Genomic DNA, 19547 nt, shown 5'->3' on the forward strand with positions numbered 1-19547 from the left:
ATGAAGGATTTCATAAGTGACATTGTTTTTGATTACTCGCGACAAACCTCCTTAGAGTATTAATTAAAACGGCAGCAGATGTGCAGGTGTGGGAAATCATTAGAAAGAGGCCCCAGTCTGTGAACATTTCGCTCTCCCAGCATGCAATAGCTCTGCATGGCAAATAGGACGCCTGAGAGGGAAAGCGTACCTCACAAGTTCATCTTAAGAACAAGTACAAAAAAAACACAAGCATGTACATTAAAAAAGAGACATCAATCCATTCATCTGGACTTTGTCTTGGATGTTTTTTTGTCTCCTGCCAATGAAATTCTACTAATTTTTCATGCTGAAATTGTAGAACGGTACACGCGAGGTACACGTGAATTATTTTGCTTGAACAAGGTTGTTAGATTTTCGACAGAGCTGCGTTTCCAACACTTCGACTGGACAGTTCCAACTTAAACAATGAAGGAACGTCAATATGACGGTTTCCACTATTTTTTGACGTTAATTGATATATCATGGAATTATCGATTTCTTAGGCACCCATGTGCTAGCATTTTTCTCAGGCGCACTGGGAGAGAGCACTAGGAAAGGGGATCTGGTTGGTCAGCTCCTGCTTTCAATATTTGCTCCTATTAAACTGTGATTATCCTGCAGTGCCTGGCTTCTCTCAAAGTTGGAGAGAGCAGGCCAAGACAACACAGTCAGATTTTTCCAGAAAGTAAAAACTTCCTGACAACTCTGAAGGTTTACCAGGTCTTCTGAAACTATTGAATACCTCATGTCAGCTTATGTTGAGGTACATATATCGACATTTGCAGATGTAGAAACTGAAATTAGCCTGAGAAACTTTTCGACATTTTCGATTACTCATTTCTCATTAGTCCCTCATACAATAAGACCTCACAGGACTGATATGTAGTCAATTTTAATACAGTATATGTAATTTAATTTGTATTTATTTTATATATGTTATTTAGGGGTACAGGAAGTAGGGGTACTGGGGTGCTGCAGCACCCCGTTTTCACAGGATTGTAAATACAATCATTTACAATTATTCATTTTTAGCATTTAGTAATTTATTTGTAATTAGCACTTTTAAGTGGGCTGTTTAAAAAGTGTTATTTATATGTTGCATTATGTTTTTTTTTTTTTTTTTTTTTTTAAAACAAGAACTCTACTCATGAGTGCAAGTCTTGGTGTTGTGCAAGGTTTTCTGTTCATTTTTTATTAGCTCTCACTGTATAGGCTCTTTTATTATATATGACAGTGTAAACAGCTTAATAACCCTTTTATTTAAAGCAGGGGTCAGGAACCTTTTATTTGACCAAAGAGCCATTTTTATCAATTTTGGTAAATAATTTTTTTCCAAAAGAGCCACAGTAAAAAATAATATATTAAATAAAAACATCTTCCCGCACCCCTGATGTAATTTATTGTTGGTGGTTTGCTTTATTAATACACAGTTTTTTTTTAGCACAGATGAAGCCCAAAATATATGTAATTTTTGACACGGATGCTTCGCGTACACATACAGCTAAATGCACAACTTTAAAAGTTCAGTCCATTTGATAGTGTGCATGAACCCAGCAGGTCGACACATGCAGACTGGAAAATTTCAGCCTTGTCCAGTGTCTGATCTATTTCTCTACAAAAGTTTTTAACGATAAAAATGGCTTTGTACTAGTTTAAACTAGAGTTTACTGTATTTCTTAATTTTCTCACACAAGCACACTTTGGCGTGGCTGTCTGTTGTTGTTGCTTCTCCAGTGGTTTGTTGTTGTTCCGTTTCTTTTTTAACTGTGAAACAACGGACCAGGGCAGTGTTGCCACCTTGTATACAAACTAATTAGCAAAAAAATTCAAGGCACATATTCAAGCTGAGCGTACAGAGTATGTGTGGTATGTCTGGCTGCTTGCGTACCAACATGTTAATAAAATTATGTCACACTATATGCATGCCCTAGTGCAGTGTTTCTCAACTGTGGGTCTCAAGACTGTTCTGAGTGGGTCGCAGAGTGTGCAATCAAAGAAACATCAACAACAAAAAACATAATACTAAATGTTTTTCTGATGCAAGACTTTTATTCTGAAAGTAGGGATGGGCATTTCAAGCAAAAACAATATTCGAAAATCGCTGGGAATTATTCGAATATTATTTGAAAATCGCTGGGAATTATTCGAATATTATTTGAAAATCGCACCCTCCCCCGCATGCACGAATCACGCATGTATAGGCTACATACACATAAACGGAAAGAGAGAGGGAGAGAGACCATTCACGCTTTCAATATTTTTTTCACGGTCATTCATAACGGTGCGGAGCACACTGAAAACGCTTGCTCTCCGCACCATTATGAACGCGCGTGTGGCCGTGAGCCTTACTTTCACTTTCAAATTAGCACCAATTCGGTAGCGGCGATTGCTTGAATGCTGAGTTCATTGTTATTTTTAATAAAAAACACAAAAACAAAGCAGTACAATGACAAACCCGCTTAAATGGACGCTTTTACATTTCGATTTGAAACCAAAACTTCCACTGTCGTCTTGTCAGTCAAGAGTGAGACGAAGTGAAATCTGACTGACTGTTGCTGATTTGTGCTGCGACTCTCGTTCGGCTCGGGCTGAATTGAGTAGACACATTTATATTTTAATTGTAGTGTCTGTTCTCTTACTGAACTAAATGATTTTTATTACTATAAAAAAAAAAAAAAAAAAATCAAAACGACGGTGGGTGGCGGTGCCGCGGTGGGCAAGTGATGATATCGGTGTTGTGGCTATCTCAAGCCACAATGATTTTAGGCTGCCTAAACGCGTAATAACATATTGTGAACAGACTGAATGACGGCACTTATGTTAAAATTAATTGTAATGTGTCTGTTCTATGCCGCACAAGTCTAGTGTGTGTGTGAGGCAATGTCTGAGCTGATTAGCTTTTAGTTGCGTTATTGGCAGCGTGCGCCACCATCTGGTTACAAGTCACCACCGCATCAAATGGGGAATTTTATTAAGACGATATTCGCACAACCTATTCGATATTCTATAATTAAATCAACTAATCGAATATTCGAAAATCGTGACACATCCCTATCTGAAAGACGTGTGTGAAAGCTGTTGAAACTTCTGTCAGATGAAGTTTAAGTTGAGTTTTTCTGTTGCAGTATCTGCGGTCAGATGACTGTTGTCAGGCTATGTCAGTGGCATTATTCTAACATTATTTTTGTAACTTGTTAAGAAATAAAAAGTCTCTCACCCAAAAACGAACTTTCCTGACCTGTCATACATCATACTGTGCTCGTAGCGCGCACTCTTCAATTGCACGTGCGAATGTGGAGGCGTGAGCTTTATATCACTTTACTAAAGCACAAAAGAAACTACGAGTATGCAACGTCATAGTTACGTTGTCAATTAGTAAGTCATGAAATAAAAGTAAAGTATCAAAAAATCACATAACTGGTACATCCTGTCTTAGCTGGGAAGGATTTGCATGCAGGTACCTGTGTGTGTCAATTTTTGTTTTTGTTTTTATTGTAAAATTGTATGTATATTATATTTATGTGTGAGCCTGATTGCAATGAATTGAATAGATGGTCCAGAGCTAAATTCGCCTCTGGGTTTTACACTCTGTGTACCTTTAGCTGTTTACCTCAGCTGGTACTGTTTAACAAGACTACTTTGAGATCTTGGGCCAGTGTTGAAACCTTGAAGTTTCTAAAGTGCTGATGTAAGACTACCAATGAACCATGTCTTCAGAAAATAACAGGCCAGAACGATGGCAGACGGGGGAGTGTTTTAGAAACCTATTTGGAAACAATCTTTTTTTTGCCATTGCATTTAGCGCTTTTTGTAGGATCCTCCTTTTTGTTTATTTTTACAGCACGTTTCATGTCTCAATGTAGTTAATTTTTTTTTTGCTATTTGTAACTGTGTAATGAGAGTTTTCTCACATTTTATTTGTCAAAGAGTCACTTAAAATTTCATAACAGCCTGGAGAAGCTAAGCTTCGTATTTCTGAACACACGAACACTTCCACAAACTCAGTTAAGAGACGCTTGACACATCAGAATGATGGACTCCTTGAATGCACTGACCTCTCTCCTCCAGGCGCCCCTTTCACCCGCCCTCTCTCCTTACAGCCCTTCATCCCTCCATTTCCACCCATGTAGATGAGACAGAGATAGATGAAGATATTTCTGATGGGCAGCCATTTCATAGCAACACACCAAATGAGTTCTGGCTGCCCTGACCCACCCTTCTTTGCTGGAGATTAATCCTGACGTAAAGCACTTTCCGACCATGACAGTTCTGTGTGTTAAAGGGGACTATTCTTTGGGGACAAAATTGGGTTTACTTAACCAAATCTGATAAAACCGTAGAAGTTCACACATACAAAGAGATCTATTACTACTTGTATTGTAAAATGGAGAATTGACATAAAGTGAAGCCGAGCTCTCACACGTCTGCTCCACTTACACAAATTGACTGTTCTTTGTATGTGGAAGTCAGTGATTGTTTATTGTGAAGGAAAAGCTTATATAGTGCTTATCTGACTTCTCACTTCAATAGTAAGTGACTCTTGAATGAAACAGTAGCACTGGAAACCGCCTGATGCACAAAGCCTGGTATGTATTCAGGACATGCTGCTCACAGGCCTGATGACTCAATGCGTATTATGAAGTGCCCCCAGATTTATGGGCACACAAAGACCCCAGCAATTGGTAACTGAGCCCTCTGGGATGGGAGGCAAAGATTGTGCTCATCCCTACAGTACTATCATAGCATCTAAACACAAGTCGGCCATAAATTTGAGGAATTTATGCCATATAGGTGTTGTGTGTCTTTTTTTCTGAGGTGTTTGATAAAGGTTTTAAAAATATAGCTTGTACTATATTGATGTGCAGTGAAATATTAGAGTGCACGATGGATTGTTTTGCTTTTTTGGCAAGACAGTCAAACAGAAGAGTTACATCCAGTTTGATAAGCATTTTATAATTTGCAAAGGGTGTTTATTTGTAACATCTTGCAAATTTTTTGTTTGCTGCCTTTCTGGGTCATTGATTAATTGTGACTGTCATGTGACTTTTCAGGGCATCTGTCCCTCCTCTGTGTCCATGACAACCTGAATGAAGACCTGCAATGTCCTGACACTGGTGTCCACCTCTCTGGACAGGTAAGGCCTCACGCCACTTCTCCGCCCATCTATCAATAAGAATCCAAGGTTATTTGACATCTGAAAAGAAAATCAATTTGCTTCCTCTACATTGACACTAAAATGATATCAAACCCTTTGCCCAAGCTCAAAAATGTGTACTAGTGCCGACAAATATTTTGTTCTTACTTTTGTTTCTTCTCACGTAATGTTGAAGTTACCTTGAAACTAGTCAAGCTACAAACTACTCCATTTAAAATGGTGCTAAAGTGAGACTGCCTTTGTTGTTTGTTGCAGTTTGCTGCACTGTTGTGGTGTTTTGTTCTGAAGTTTGTCCCTTTTTAAAAATGTACCAATTTTAATACCACAAATTAACAAATTGTTTTATTGAATGATTCACTGACTCGCTCATAAAGTACAAACATAATGCTGTAACCTGGGTCAATGAATCAGTAAACAAAACTGAATGAATCCTTTTTAGTGAACTGATTCAGAAGAGTCACTGGGATGAATTAAAATCCTGACCACAGCTTACTATCAAAAAACAGATATATTTCAGGTTGGAATTTTTTTTAGATAATTATTGGTTCATATATAACATCAGATTACAATATAAAAAACTACTTTTTCTAGCACTGACGTAGCATTTTAGTTACTCTTCAATGTTGGCAACCTGTTATTCATTTGAAGTGTCTTGAAATCACTAGGATGGTAATAAAAATAAATAATACATAAGGATAAAAAAAATAAGAATAAATGAATAACATAATTAAGAACAATATTCACTTAAAATGTGAGGAACATGAGAGGAAGCAGAGTGATCATCAAAGACAGCAGCCCTCTGGTGGCCGCCAAAAAAATGTCTGTATCTCTAGTGTCAGACTTGTAGTACACTTATCACACTTTAAACTTTATTCTGATAACAAATTCCTAAAATGACTTCCCTCTGATTACATCACTTCACATATTTTGTGTTCATTTGGGTGGTCTGAGAGATATTGTGTTCGGATCATTGCTTTTTGCTCACTGTTAACAGAAATCTAATACTACAATTTAATTCACACTTGAGGCTTTACATGGAAATTTCCAGATTCCCAGAGGTGTGAATCAGTTTGAAGTGTACACAGTGCATGAAGCACCTCATCAAGGTCACAGGCCTGGGCGCGCACACGGCGGTTTCTCCTTGAGAAGTGAGGAGAGGAGGGCGGGGTTTGTTGATAATTGGCAGTTTAGTGTGAACCGACATTGTGTCATACAGTGATGCATCCCATGATGCAAGAGTTATGATCACTTTCAGCTGTGAGACGGCAGCCTGCTCACACTCATATCCGATCAGATCTCCGAGGCTGAGGTCTCCACATATTGATCCTATTGACTTTAAAATCCTTTTTTGGAGTTTCTTTTGTCTCTTTTGCCTCACTGTCTTTTGTTTTTCAGTCAAGTTGTCAGTCTCTCCACCCCTTAGCTAATGTTTATTATTTTCTTTTGTCTGTTGCATAGTTTTTTTGTTGTTGTTGTTGTTGTTGTTGTTGTTTTTTCATTTACTTTTTCAAACAGGTTTGCTTCACCCATTAGCTAATTTTGCTTTCTTTCTTTTGTTTGTTTTCTTTTTGTTTAGCTGTGCTTTTTGTATGTTGTTTTTTTTTTTTTTTCATTTATGTACGTCAAACATTATTTTATTAATTTATTTTGTTTATCATTAATTTGTTTTTGGTGGTTTTGTTTTCTGTTGCTTTGACTTGTTTTGCTTTGCTTTTTGTTTTGTTTTGTTTTTTTCCAATCAGGTTTAAAAAACACTTTACCCCTTGACTGTTGCTGTGTCAAGATGCTTATAAATAGAGAATTATCCATTTGTTTTATTTATCATTTTTTATTTTATTTTATATAGGTTTTCCTTTAGCGAAGATATTTACGACTTCTTGAAAGTATTTGTCACAGCACTATTTGACCCAGAGGAGGTCTGGCGGACAGGCAAGTATGCTCTTATAAGTAATGAGAGCACTCTCGTCCTTATTGCACTGTACCAGGTGGCCCAGTCACCAACCCTTGAACATGGACTACAGCCCTTCTGGAACCTTTGTGAACTTCCGCCAGTGTGTCAATCACTAAGTGAGTGGCAGGGCTTCCTGTTTTGGCCGTGTGAGGTTACACATCCTGGCAGGGGAGCTGCTGTCAGCCACAGGACCTCGTGCTAGTCGTGTCTCCCACACACACACACACTTGTCCATCCCCATGGGGATCTCCTGACTTGCAGGCTCATGACACACCAGCGGAGGTGCTACACTGATTCCTGTTTTACTTCACACCTGCACAGTGCTGTCAGGACTCCTTCCCCGGCCACACGAGAGGTCATTTATGCTTCAGTCAAAGCAAATTAACATTTTTTTGTGCCAAAAGAACATAAATGAATCTGAAAAGGCATTGATGGAGAGAAAGGACTGCAGAATGACAAAAATGAAATGTTTGTCAGCAACACCTCAATTACTGCTAGTCTCTAAACTATTTTTGAATTAAAATTTGGTACTTTATTGTTTCTCGTCTGGCAACTTTTTGTTTGCGGCATTTAAATCAGATGCCATACCATGAGTTTTGAAATCTTATTTTTGGACTTTTTGCCATTTTTATTCATAGCATAACGGATACATGACAATATAGGCTGAGGGAATGGTATTAGGGTCCACTAGGCCAGTGGTTCTCAAACTTTTTAGCATGGAGTACCCCCTGAAAGGATTCCCATCCTTCTGCGTACCCCCTCTCTTCCACTTCGACTGCAGTCACACCTTTTCCATTAAGTAATATATACAATACTTGCCCCCTAAATTGATTTTCCAGTGCATATTTTTACGTTTATGAATAACTTTATAAAATAAATAATGTTTTAAATAAAAAATGTTTAATAGAGAAATATGCAATGATGGTAAAACGAAGTGATACTTTAAATATTAAACTGCCAGTAGGTGGCAGCAAGTCACTGTTTTTATGAGTGAGTCATCGAGTCATTCATTCAGTAACGAAGCAAATGGCTGTGAATGAATCATTGAATCATTGACTCTCACGATTCGTTCAAAGCCGCATTCGTGTGTTGTAGTTCTGCTCTGGTTTTCGTTAGAAATATTTTTTCGTTGCAAAATAGAGTAAATACTGACAGTACTGTGTTTAAAATGTACGTTTTGTTTTTTGACCTGTTGTATAATAATGCACGTTTGTAGTAATGTGGATATTTGGGTACAATTGCATTATTATACTTCGTTATCAACATTAAATACAAGAACTCACACAAGGTATGTTTTTGTATCGAAGAAAGTTTAAGTCTTAAATTGATATCAATCCACTATCTGTGTCTATATTTTTTCTTCATGCGAGTAAGTGCTAAATCCCCACTTTTACAAAGGTGCACTGTGGAGAACGACCGTAATTTAGCACGATTTAAGGCAGCAGACTGCACGCAATCTATCATATGCATGCTGCTTGTGTGGATGCAGTCATTTTAGACTGCAAAACATGAGGTAATTTGAAATGTAATGGATTTACGGCATTTTGCCAGTTAGAATATACATGCTTGGTTTTAATATTATTTTAAGGTATGGTAGAGTTAAATTAACTACTCCACATTTTGTTCGCGTACCCCCTTTTGTCACCTTGCGTACCCCAGTTTGAGAAACACTGCACTAGGCCACAGATTTGACCACAATTTGTTTGACGTTGAAGTTTTGAAGTGTTTTTTGATTCAGGATGCGAATTTGAAGTAATTGACCCTACACCATAGTAAAGGCCCGACATACTTCATACGAAATCTAAGAATGAACTGGTGTGACGTCATTTCAAACAAAATCGTTTGTTTTGAGTTTAGAGTCTGAAACGGCTTGCCAAAGCAAACTTTCTGGAAAACACCTTCGAACTGTCATTGGTCTGTGGCGATTACGCAATTGGTAGGTGTTCTCTTAGGCTCCGCCCTCTTTGACATGGAAATCTTCTCCAGTTCTTCTGTTGAGTCCATCGAGGTGAAAACATAAACACTGTAGAGCTGCTTTATAGTAGAAAAGTGTAATTCGAATCGAAAGCAACACTGACACTTTTTTCATGTTTAAAACTGTAAAGCTGTTTGGTTTAAAGCAATATATTGTGTAAAGTGCTATATAAATAAACGTGACGTGGCTTTACTTGACTGGAGTGCCGAATTGTAGAGCTTGTGGAAACATTTCCTTGTCAGATGTTTTCTTAACTGCTGTTTTCACGCTGCTCATTTTTGTTTTTGTTTGTTTTTTATTGAGAGGAAAGCATAGAGCTCACATTTACATATTCATATGATGTTTTCTAACAGTATACCGCTGGTCATGTATTTCGAATTTCCTTTTACCCCTAAACGATGAACGAAAAAGAGCTTTGCTGTGAGAATATCTGGGACTTTATGCCACCTGTGTGAGCAGCACAAGATAAAGCTCTCCAGCTTTCTGACTACTCTCTCCGTCATAATGAATAAGGACACAGAATGGAAAAAGTAAAGAAAAGTCTCACACTGTCATAACATTTATTAATTAATTTATTTATTTATTGGTCTTTTTGTCTATCATCATGGTCATTTATTGCAAATAACAAAGTGGCCTAAAACAGTCAGTGTTAAATTTTGCGATGATCACACTGCTAATCATTTTGACTTGTTTTTCAAATCCTATGAGATTTGAAAAACAAGTCAAAATGATTAGCAGTGTGATCATCGCCTATATGACTGATTTCCTTCACAGCTTTGCTCTTAATCCAAATGCTGTGTATCATGACTGACCATTTAGCCTTTTTAAACATAATTTGATTGGATCAATGAGGCCTAACTCCTCAAAGGCCTCTGCTAAAGAGTTTCTTTCCTCTAAATATCAGATTACTGCTGTTGCTGATGAGTGATACTAGTTAACATAGACCAGCTCTGCCTTTACTTTTCTTTTTCTTTTTTTACATTTATTCCTGAGCTAAAATGTTTGAAAATAGTTGGTGGAAAAAAATGAACAATATGTATATTTGCTCAATATTTGTATATATTTTTTAAATATTTATATTTTTTTGTGTGATATATATTTTTTTCTTTCAACTTTTCAAATATTTTAGCACAGGAAAAAAGCTTTGAACGCATTGAACCTTCAATCCCACTGACAATACACCAAAATAAATGAGGCTTTTAACTGAAAAACAATGACAAATATTTCAAACCTCAGAGTGCAGATGTACTCACCTCTCCCACACTCTTTGAACGGCCAGTCGCAGAGACCATTGTTTCACCTGAAACAATTCGTATTGAATCATCGCCATGTTGTCTTTTTATTTTTGCTGTCCATCGGGGCCTGAGCGTTAATATGCCATCACCGCAGCTCACATCCTCGTTAGACACTGCAACCGATGAGGTTTCCTGTGGCTTGGGGGCTTTGCCAGCAGGACACTTGCTCCTACCAATCTATCAGCGAAGAGAGGAAGAGAGGCACAGAGCTGTTATGTCACTCTGGAACGGCCACCTGAGCTCCTGTGACTAACTCTGCAGGAAGAATGAAGCCAGACCGCAAACTTTGGCAGCTTTAGATCAAGAAGGCCCATTGAGGGAGGCTACTGTACAGATGTGAACAACAGAAATTGTTTGTTTTTCCCTTTACAACCCCATCTGCGGTGTCTTTTTTAAATGGATAGTTCACCCAGAAATGACAATTCATATTTTTTTTCCCACTAAAGGCATGTTCTAAAATCCCACATGGGATTTTTTCTGAATGGACGTGAAACATTGGAGATAAAAAAGAGAAAAATGGAAATAGTCATCCTGGTGTCATCAGTATGAAGACAGAAAGTTAATTAATTGTCACTTGTGGGATTTAAAGTCTGCTCATCTCCTCCTCTTTACCCTGGTGTTGACTGTATCGTCAAGCTGGTCGGGCGTGTGATGGACATTTCCCCTTGTGGTGTGGGTGGATTGGAGAGTGACACCTACTTCCACCCCCATTGGAGAGGAAGTTCCTATCAGAACACAACAGGAAAAGAAAAAAGGAAAACAAGCTGACATCTTTTCACTGATGAAGTCACTTCCTACAGGCCCTGTATTGACCCTAGTCCACCCACCCAGACAGAGCTTGAATCAGAAACTTTTTAGCAGATAAATCTATTTGATCTGAGTATATCTTCAATTGGCCATGCATATATGACCTATATTGACTCTTCTATTGACCTTTGTATTAAATATGACCCTAATAATATGTAACATTATAACCCAAAGATCTGTCCATGTTGTAATGGTGCTGTAAGCCACTTTAGATCACTTTAGAATTATTAAAGTAATTTTTTATAATTATATTATAATGACTAATAATTATATACAATAATATTTATCAAGAAATATTTGTTGTTTTTTCATTTGTTATAGCCCACCTATTATGCTCCTTTTCACAAGATGTAATATAAGTCTCTGGTGTCCCTAGAATGTGTCTGTGAAGTTTCAGCTCAAAATACCCCGCAGATCATTTATTATAGCTCATCCAATTTGCCCCATTTGGGTGTGAGCAAAAACACGCCATTTTTGCGTGTGTCCCTTTAAATGCAAATGAGCTGCTGCTCCTGGCCCGCTATTCAAAAAGAGGGCGGAGTTTTAACAGCTCATGCATCAGTTGCTCAACAAAAACAAAGCTGGAGAATCTCACACAGTCAAAATGATGGTTGTCAGTTACGTTGTTCAAACCGGGGTCAGACACTGATGGAGAGACTTAGGAAGAAGTTATAATTTTTAGAATGCAACTGGAAATTTCGGAATGGTTAGTGGATACATTTATGTAGTTGCTGTAGAGTTGATTCAATTCATCGACTAGCATGTACCGTCATGTACCGGCATAAAATGACGGCATGGCAACAACACTCTACCACAACAACTCTTCCTCTTTTCTAAAGCAGCCCAACATGGCCTCGGCCCCTTTGTTGCATGTTTTTTTCGTGGCCTTAGAACTGGTACACTGTTGTCTCGAAAACAAAAGGGTGGAAATGTGCGGTTAACATGCAGTTAATGTTCATTAAGGGGCGGTAATATTATAATAAGATCCCCTTCCTACGTCACTAGGGAGCAAAATATTTTTTTTCCGTTTTTTCACACGCTTGCAGAGAAAGGCTTGCCAAAACAAAGTTACTAGGTTGCCCTTTTTCACATTTTCTGGGTTGGTAGATGCACGGGGGACTCGATTATAGCACTTAAACATGGAAAAAGTCAGATTTTGCATGATATGTTGCTTTAATAATTTAAAAAAATTAAATTATTATTAAATATTTTTCTTTTTATTATAAACCTCAATCCTCAGCTGTAATGGTAACAATTATATTGGATATCAGGTTGTGTTTGCTATTTATTTATTTATTACAATTTATGAATTATTTTTTGCTTCGCTGGAAACATTAATTATCAACTTTTTTTTTTTTTTTTTTCAGTATTTCCTCAGTGCAGTCTTTATCTTGACTTTCAGAGTTCCAAGTAAAATCTCAGAATGTTTCATCTTTTTTTCCTAGAATTCGGGATGCAAAGGTATTTTAATCCTGGCACTGCCAGTCACCCACACCAAATGGAGTTCATTCAAGGTCATTCATTCAGTTGCTACAAAAATAATGAAAAACTTCAATCTTTGCAACAAATGAAAAAGGACATCGCAGCTTCACTTAATTCTTGGCAAGCACTGCGTCAACAGCTCAGATGTTTCTCAATTATCAGTTTTGTCTGTTTGCGAAATGGATCTGTTAACACTGTGTGAAGTTCTTGCCAACACACAGCTGGGACAAAGAGAATGAAAAAAAGATGCTTCCGTTCATGTTGATAGTATTTTCCTGTTTACACTGAAATGCAGGTCCGCAGTTTGAGAGAACAGGACCACACTCTCATTTTGACCTAAAACATTTATCTCATATCCCTCTCAGAAGTCCTACAGATGTCTGGCTCAATAGAGGCAGATTAGTCTAATGCTTAATTAAACAGCTTGCGCTCCCATAGCGTGCTGCTGTTGTTAGTGGTGTGAAATGACTCACAGGGGTTCGTGGTGGTCTCTGGGTGAAGTCATTAGAGCCGTGTGCCAGACCTTAGATGAGTGGGTACCACTGCTCTCTCCTGGCTCATTGAAGATGCTCCCCCACCACATGCATTCATTATTCATGAGTGCCAAATTTTAATCTGACGTGTATATCAAAGACAGCATTTGGTTTCTGATCTCCCCATGTGTGTCTAACGCTAGCCAAAAGAAATTCATAAAAATGTCTCTCATTTAAAAAAAAAATATAGTTTTAATTTGCGTTTTTCACACACTTGGGAAATGACTTTATCTTTAGATTTTTGCATGTTTGAGTCATTTAAAAAATTGGTTTGTAACATCAAACTAGACAAACTGTTTCTTGCAATGGTTACATGCGATGCTGCCTTAGAATTTGGCTAAAACAAGGCATCCCATGTTTACAATGTTACAAAATGAGAAATTCACACAGAATGAGTTACAATGGAACAATGGAAAAGTAGCGCAGTGGAATGCAAAAACTGTGTGAATGGACCTTAAGTAAGTAGGTCACTAGGTTTTGCAACAGACTTGTGGTATTTATTATCTGAACAAGGTAGACTATCAGCTAAAACTGGTATTGAGCCTCTTTTTTGACTGTTATGTTTGTTTTTCATTAAGTCGCTTCTTAACGTGCCCTGGATTTTCAGTAGGAAAAGGACGGCACCATCCGGTCTAAATAAATCTTGATCAAGTCAAATCTTTGTCCGTGACAAAAAATATAGACGAAAGAAAGTTATACTAGTTTGGAAGAGCATGTGGATGAGTAAACAATGATTTTTGGGTGAACTATTGCTTTGAAAGTTGGAGCCATTGCTTTGCAATTAGCACGTTTCACCCAGTCGAATTAAGCCAAGGTGCTCATATGGGAAAATTGGGTTCGAATCTGACCCAAATCTAAAAAAAAAAAATAAGTAAAAAGTTCTCAGGAGATGTATTTCACATCTGCCCATGATTTACAGCCTGTTAGTATACACATCACACAACGTCAATCAGAATTCCTTTGGCTCTGTGATCTTAAGCAGATACAATTTCTCCTTTCGCGAACGCGCACACACACCAACAGTGGCGGCAGGCACCGACAATCTTACCACAGGTCAATGACAGCTTGACGGGCTTTGCCTGGCTCTCTCTGCAGGTGACACAAAGCAGCCCTCCTCTCTGATGCATACTGAAACAGATGCACACCAGTGCTCCCCCCGGAGCTCCCTCCACGCTCTCTTTGATGGTCCCAGGCTCCGGCCCTCTGATGTGGCCCTCTTTCAGAGCGTGTCATGTTCACTTGGCGTACACAGGCTGTCTGATATCAAGTAGCTGCTGCCAGGGAACCAGTGTTGTAGAGGAACTGAACGGTCTCCAAGGATCGACTGGCAGACTAAATAACTGCTGATTTGCCATCAACTATCTGCCGTGTACGAACAGCTGTTTATCAGAAGAAGGCAAGGCGGACAACCAAAGGTTCTTCAATGCTCTTTCTTCACCCAAATTCTGAACAAACGATCAACAGAGACTAATGTGCTGCATTTGCTTTACTTCTATATCTTGAATCCTCTGGCGAATGTCCTAAAATTGTCAAGCAGGTGCTGCTGGCTGTTTTGAAGAAGATAAAAATGATGAAGATACTATTTGGTGCATTAGTCATAGGAATGAAAATAACACTCCTGGTTGATTTCAAAATAAGTAGATTTAACAGAAACATCCATGGCATGCTGTTGATTACCACAGAAAATAATTCAAAAATTCAAAACAGTTGGAACAAGACAAACAATTATACATGTTAACATTATAGATGTTAATTTGTTTTATAATTTAGTTTGCTGTTATGTCACAATCATCTGATAGTGAGCAGTGTCATTTCTGTGAAAAAAAAAAACCTCAACATTCTTTTCCCAAACATACATCCCAATTTGTTTGCCACGTCTGAGCGGCCTGCAGGCCTGACGGATGGAGCTGGAGTTTTGATGAGTATGTGCATATTCTTAGCAGCGTTGCCTTATTGTGTTTAGTTTGCTTGTGCCGCGGTGTGAACTTTCCCAATCTCTGCTATTTCCTGAGCGTTCCATTAGTGGGTCACAATTCAAGGTTGAACAGCCTTGCTGGACAGCAAAACCCGTCCAGTCTCTGAACAAGTTCAACACCTGCAAAGTTCAGCTTTTTCCAGGCTGTTATTATTGATTTTGTGCTATTTGTGTAGCTGTAAATTTATGTTATACAGCATGCATGATTTTGTAGCCGTGTCTACAAAGAGCATGTCATGCCTTGTGTTTGATTTCGTTATACATTCATGTTTGTCTGCTCGAGCTCCTGCTGTGCTCATATGACCTTGGGTGACATTTCCAAGTATATGTATTGAAAATTCTGACACTTCCCATTGTGAGACCACAAAGAAGCACTTAAGTATTGAATCTTGCACCTCATTGGAGGAGGCACAATCAGGAACTGACCTTGGACAAACCCTCCCCTTATGTTAAAAGGGAAGATCCAGGAAGACCTTTAAAACCGAATATATTTGTGTACTTTGTACGGTATCTATATAACCCACCAAATCCCAAATGCAATTCGGAACGAACACAGCACATTTTAGCCTTGATTTATTGTTTTACTTAATAATGGTATTAGTTTTAAAAAATAAGCAGATATTTGAACTTCTGAGGATTTGGGTTGGTTCATGATACAGTGGCCAGCTATCTGGTTTCAGTATAAGTGCACGGTTGTTGGCTTGTCATATACAAAGTATTGTTCTTGGATCCATAGCCACGTCGTTAAGTGTTTTAGGCATATCAGATCTCATTAGCGATGCTTCACTCTGAGTCTGGCCTTCATTCCAACCAGAAGCGCTTAACTGCACCACTTATAAAATTATTATAGGTTGCAGATTTTGCAATAATACTGCTATAATTTAAATGACTGGAAGTTGTCTTCTCAAAGGCGTTTTGGTGAAACAAAGTCTGCTTAGAGTTAGTAACCATGGGGTTTGTTTCATACGGTTCTGTAACATGATTATTAGCCTTAAATATTTAACCATATTTACTTGTGTCTAAATGATATACAGTATGTTTTATAAGTTACTGGGTTGTAATGAAATATCACCTTAAATCTTATTTCATTTCGAAGCTCAGATACCTTCCAAGCCTGTATGACTTTAGTTCTTTAGTGCAACAACACAGAAGACATTTAGCAGAATGTTCACGCTGCACTTTTACATACAATAAAATGCAGGCAGCAGGGAAGCTTTGAAAAGAACAAAAAGGCACAATGAAATATAATAAAAGTAGTTTAGTGCTTTGTTCATACAATAAAAGTGAACTGAGACAATCTCAAAGAAATCACTATGAAAGTAGTCGATAGGTCTTGTGTACAATATTTTAAATCTTTGTCCAGAAAACATATGATATGAAATACACCAAAATTTAAATGCTGTTTACTGTCATTCACATATATGCATATCAGTGTTTTTTTTTTATTATTTATATACTATTAGTTTTTCAATATTTTTAATTTTAATTATTTATTATTATCTTTATTTTTATTTCAGTTTTAGTTTTTATTTGGTTCTAGTTATTAATAATTGTAGTGCTTCAACTTAAAAAAAAAAAAAAAAATCAGTTAGTTGCCAACATTTCTAATTTTCCTTTAGTTTTCCTTTAATATTAAGTCTAATATTTAATAAACTTATTCCAGCTTAATTTCAATTAACAAAAATGTTTTTAATAGTTGTAGTTTTAGTTAATGATAATAACCCTGTTTTGTATTCAAACTGTTTGACGTCAAGATTCCAAATGACGTTGATTCTTACGTTGTAACCAGTCACACATAAATATGAACTAATTTATGGAGTATGTATTTTCTTAAATGAAACAGAGCAGCATAAACATTCTTCATAATGTCTCCTTTTGTGTTTTACGGAAGTAAGTCAAGCGGATTTGGATCATCATGAGGGTGAGGAAATTATGACAATTAAAACTATTTCCTTTAAGAAGAAATGATAAGTGAGCTTCTTATTATATATGTATATATATATATATATATACACTCCATTGAACTCTCATTACCTACAAAACAGTTTTTCCTATCTGGGCTGTGTTCCATTGACCGTTTCGACAAACTGCGAGTGGAGGTATTGTTACAAATTATTCTTGGCAAAACGGCCTATCATTTGTGACAATAAGAGGTCATTTTTCATGTCTGACCTTCTGTTTGGGCTGCATTTCTGATCCTGTGTAATTATGTCTTTGTGCTTCAGAATGTGGAAATTTAATCGCCTTTACAAAGAGGCCCGGCAAACGGCAGCAGCTGAAAAAGAGTTTTAGAGGAACTACGCAGCCATTTTAACAGGACAACATGTTTGAATTAGATGTTCTAGCACTGGCTCTAAATGGATTTCTGAAGTGGTTGTTTGTGAGGATTTTCAATCGGACGTAACCTTGAGTCTTTTTTATGGGAGGTCCGTTGGATTTAAGTGCTGGTATAGCATGAAGAGCCTGAATACATGCGTTTCTCTCTCCATCTCCCTCCATCTATCTCTTTCCCCCTCTCCCTGCCTCTGTTTCTCTTCTCTCTTCTCTCTCTCTGTCTGTCTGCCTCTTTTTCTCTCTGAAATTGAAAAATCTGCCTCTGAAGTTGTTGCCATTGTCTGGGTAATTAATGGAATGCTAAGAGCGAGGTCCAGGTGCTTAAAGAGTTTTTTTTTTTTTTTTTTTTAATCTCTCTTTTTTTAATTCTTCTTTTTCCTCATGACTAAGGATAGAAAATACACATTAGTGCTTTTGTGGTCCTTCTTTTTTTATATATAAACTTATGTTTAATACATGCATTTAAATGAAAGGACGGTGACCTTCGCTGTGTTCCATTTCAAACCCACCACATTTGTTTTGCATGCTGAGGTGAGGTTTAGCATAACAATCCAACTGCTCCTATTTAATATGCATCTATTAATTCGTCCATTTCAGTAGTTGGGAAGTTTGGGTCAAGGCCTCCAAGCGGTATTTTAAGCCGAGCTAAAAGTTTCTCACTACATATAACCATGGTCTGATGTCTATTTATTGATGGATGCTGATTATTTATAGGCCTTTACTGTTAGTATCTTTACTGTTAGAAGATGCTTGGCTGATATTATTAAATATATATATATATATACACATGATGTTGTTAGCTGGGCTTCACAATTAATGATATGTTAATGTATATTACAATTACTGATAAAATTCAAAATCTTGTCATCATTTACTCACCCGCATGTCATTTCTAACCGGTAAAAATGAAAGTCATTGGGGTCCAGTGATGTTGTTCTGGTCCCCATTGACTTTCATTCTATGGACAAAAACACAATATCTGCTTTCCACAGAAGGAAAGAAAGTCATACAGGTTTGAAACAACATGAGAGTGAGTAAATGACAGAATTTTCATTTTTGGGTGAACTAATCCTTGGAAAAAAGAAGTGTGCTTAATCGTATTGAATGTGCACTTATAGGTTAATTCAAATCTTAAAGGGTACATAACACACACAGTTTCCACCAATCTCATGTTAATCTTGAGTACCTATAGAGTCGTATTGCATCCTTTATATCTCCGAAAAGTCTTTAGTTTTATCATATCTTTATCATATCACAGAGTCTTTCAGAAAAAGCCGAGCTCCTGGAGGTGTGCCTGACGTTGACAGAGCTAAAGAGTCACAAGCATGTGCAGCTTTTGCGTAGCAATCGTTGCGACATCATTATAAATAACAAAACGTTTGTATTGTTTACATTATATGCACTTGCACACCGATTGCCAACAAAACACAGACATTTGATGCAGTTTTACTCACTGCCTGCGGTTCTGACTCATGACCGGGATCTATCGCTGTTTCCACTGATCTTCTAATCCAGCGTCGAACTGGGACTTGTTTACAAAGCATTCATCACCGAAATTCCGGGAACACAAAAAAATAAACTGCATCCACTGTTCCCTTAATGCTGGGTTCTTTGGGTAGCTGAAAAAAGGTTATCTTTCCCTCACAAAAACACACTTCCTTGGTGACATTGTTTATTAATCTCTCAGCTTCCGTAACCCAAACGAAGCGCGTTGTCAGGCGTGCTCTTGCTCTCGCTCTGGGTGATGTGTGCACACGCTTATCAGGGTGAAGTACCCATACAAGGAATTCCGCCCTTTATTACGTGATAAAGGGCCATACTCGGGAAAAAAACTTTCTGAAACTTATCTGAATCCAGGAGGAGTGTATTTGGCACAGAAAAACATCATACGTCCAACTTGTGTTTTGAAACTGGCAATGTTTGCATGAGAATGTAAATAAGTCAGAATGCATGAATTAGCATTAGACCCCCCCCCCCACCCCCTTTAAAAGTATATTTTTAAACAGAGTACACTCTCAT

At 37.6% G+C, this 19547-nt stretch overlaps 1 protein-coding gene and 1 long non-coding RNA gene across 11 annotated transcripts in view; one reads left to right on the forward strand and one right to left on the reverse strand.

Moving 5' to 3' along the window:
• The window catches only part of LOC125263839 (adhesion G-protein coupled receptor D2), a 94154-nt gene that overhangs the window by 66969 nt on the left and 7638 nt on the right, over positions 1 to 19547 (forward strand). For all 9 annotated transcript variants that reach the window (XR_007183908.1, XR_007183907.1, XM_048183116.1 and 6 more), the window contains one exon: positions 5073 to 5155. Coding sequence is in view for 7 of the 9 variants with exons in the window: in XM_048183116.1 (XP_048039073.1) it covers positions 5073 to 5155 (83 nt within the window). In the remaining 2 variants the exon portion in view is untranslated. The remainder of the gene's footprint in view (positions 1 to 5072; positions 5156 to 19547) is intronic.
• Positions 35 to 19412, reverse strand: LOC125263845. Of its 2 annotated transcripts, none has more exons than XR_007183917.1 (3): positions 18983 to 19412; positions 10356 to 10574; positions 35 to 5184 (listed from the first exon to the last, which is right to left on the reverse strand). It is a non-coding gene; the product is annotated as an uncharacterized LOC125263845 (long non-coding RNA). The 2 variants fall into 2 exon arrangements; XR_007183915.1 differs by lacking the exon at positions 18983 to 19412 and adding an exon at positions 11010 to 11524.

The sequence above is a fragment of the Megalobrama amblycephala genome, linkage group LG2, assembly GCF_018812025.1.
Source record: "Megalobrama amblycephala isolate DHTTF-2021 linkage group LG2, ASM1881202v1, whole genome shotgun sequence".
Classification (NCBI taxonomy): domain Eukaryota; kingdom Metazoa; phylum Chordata; class Actinopteri; order Cypriniformes; family Xenocyprididae; genus Megalobrama; species Megalobrama amblycephala.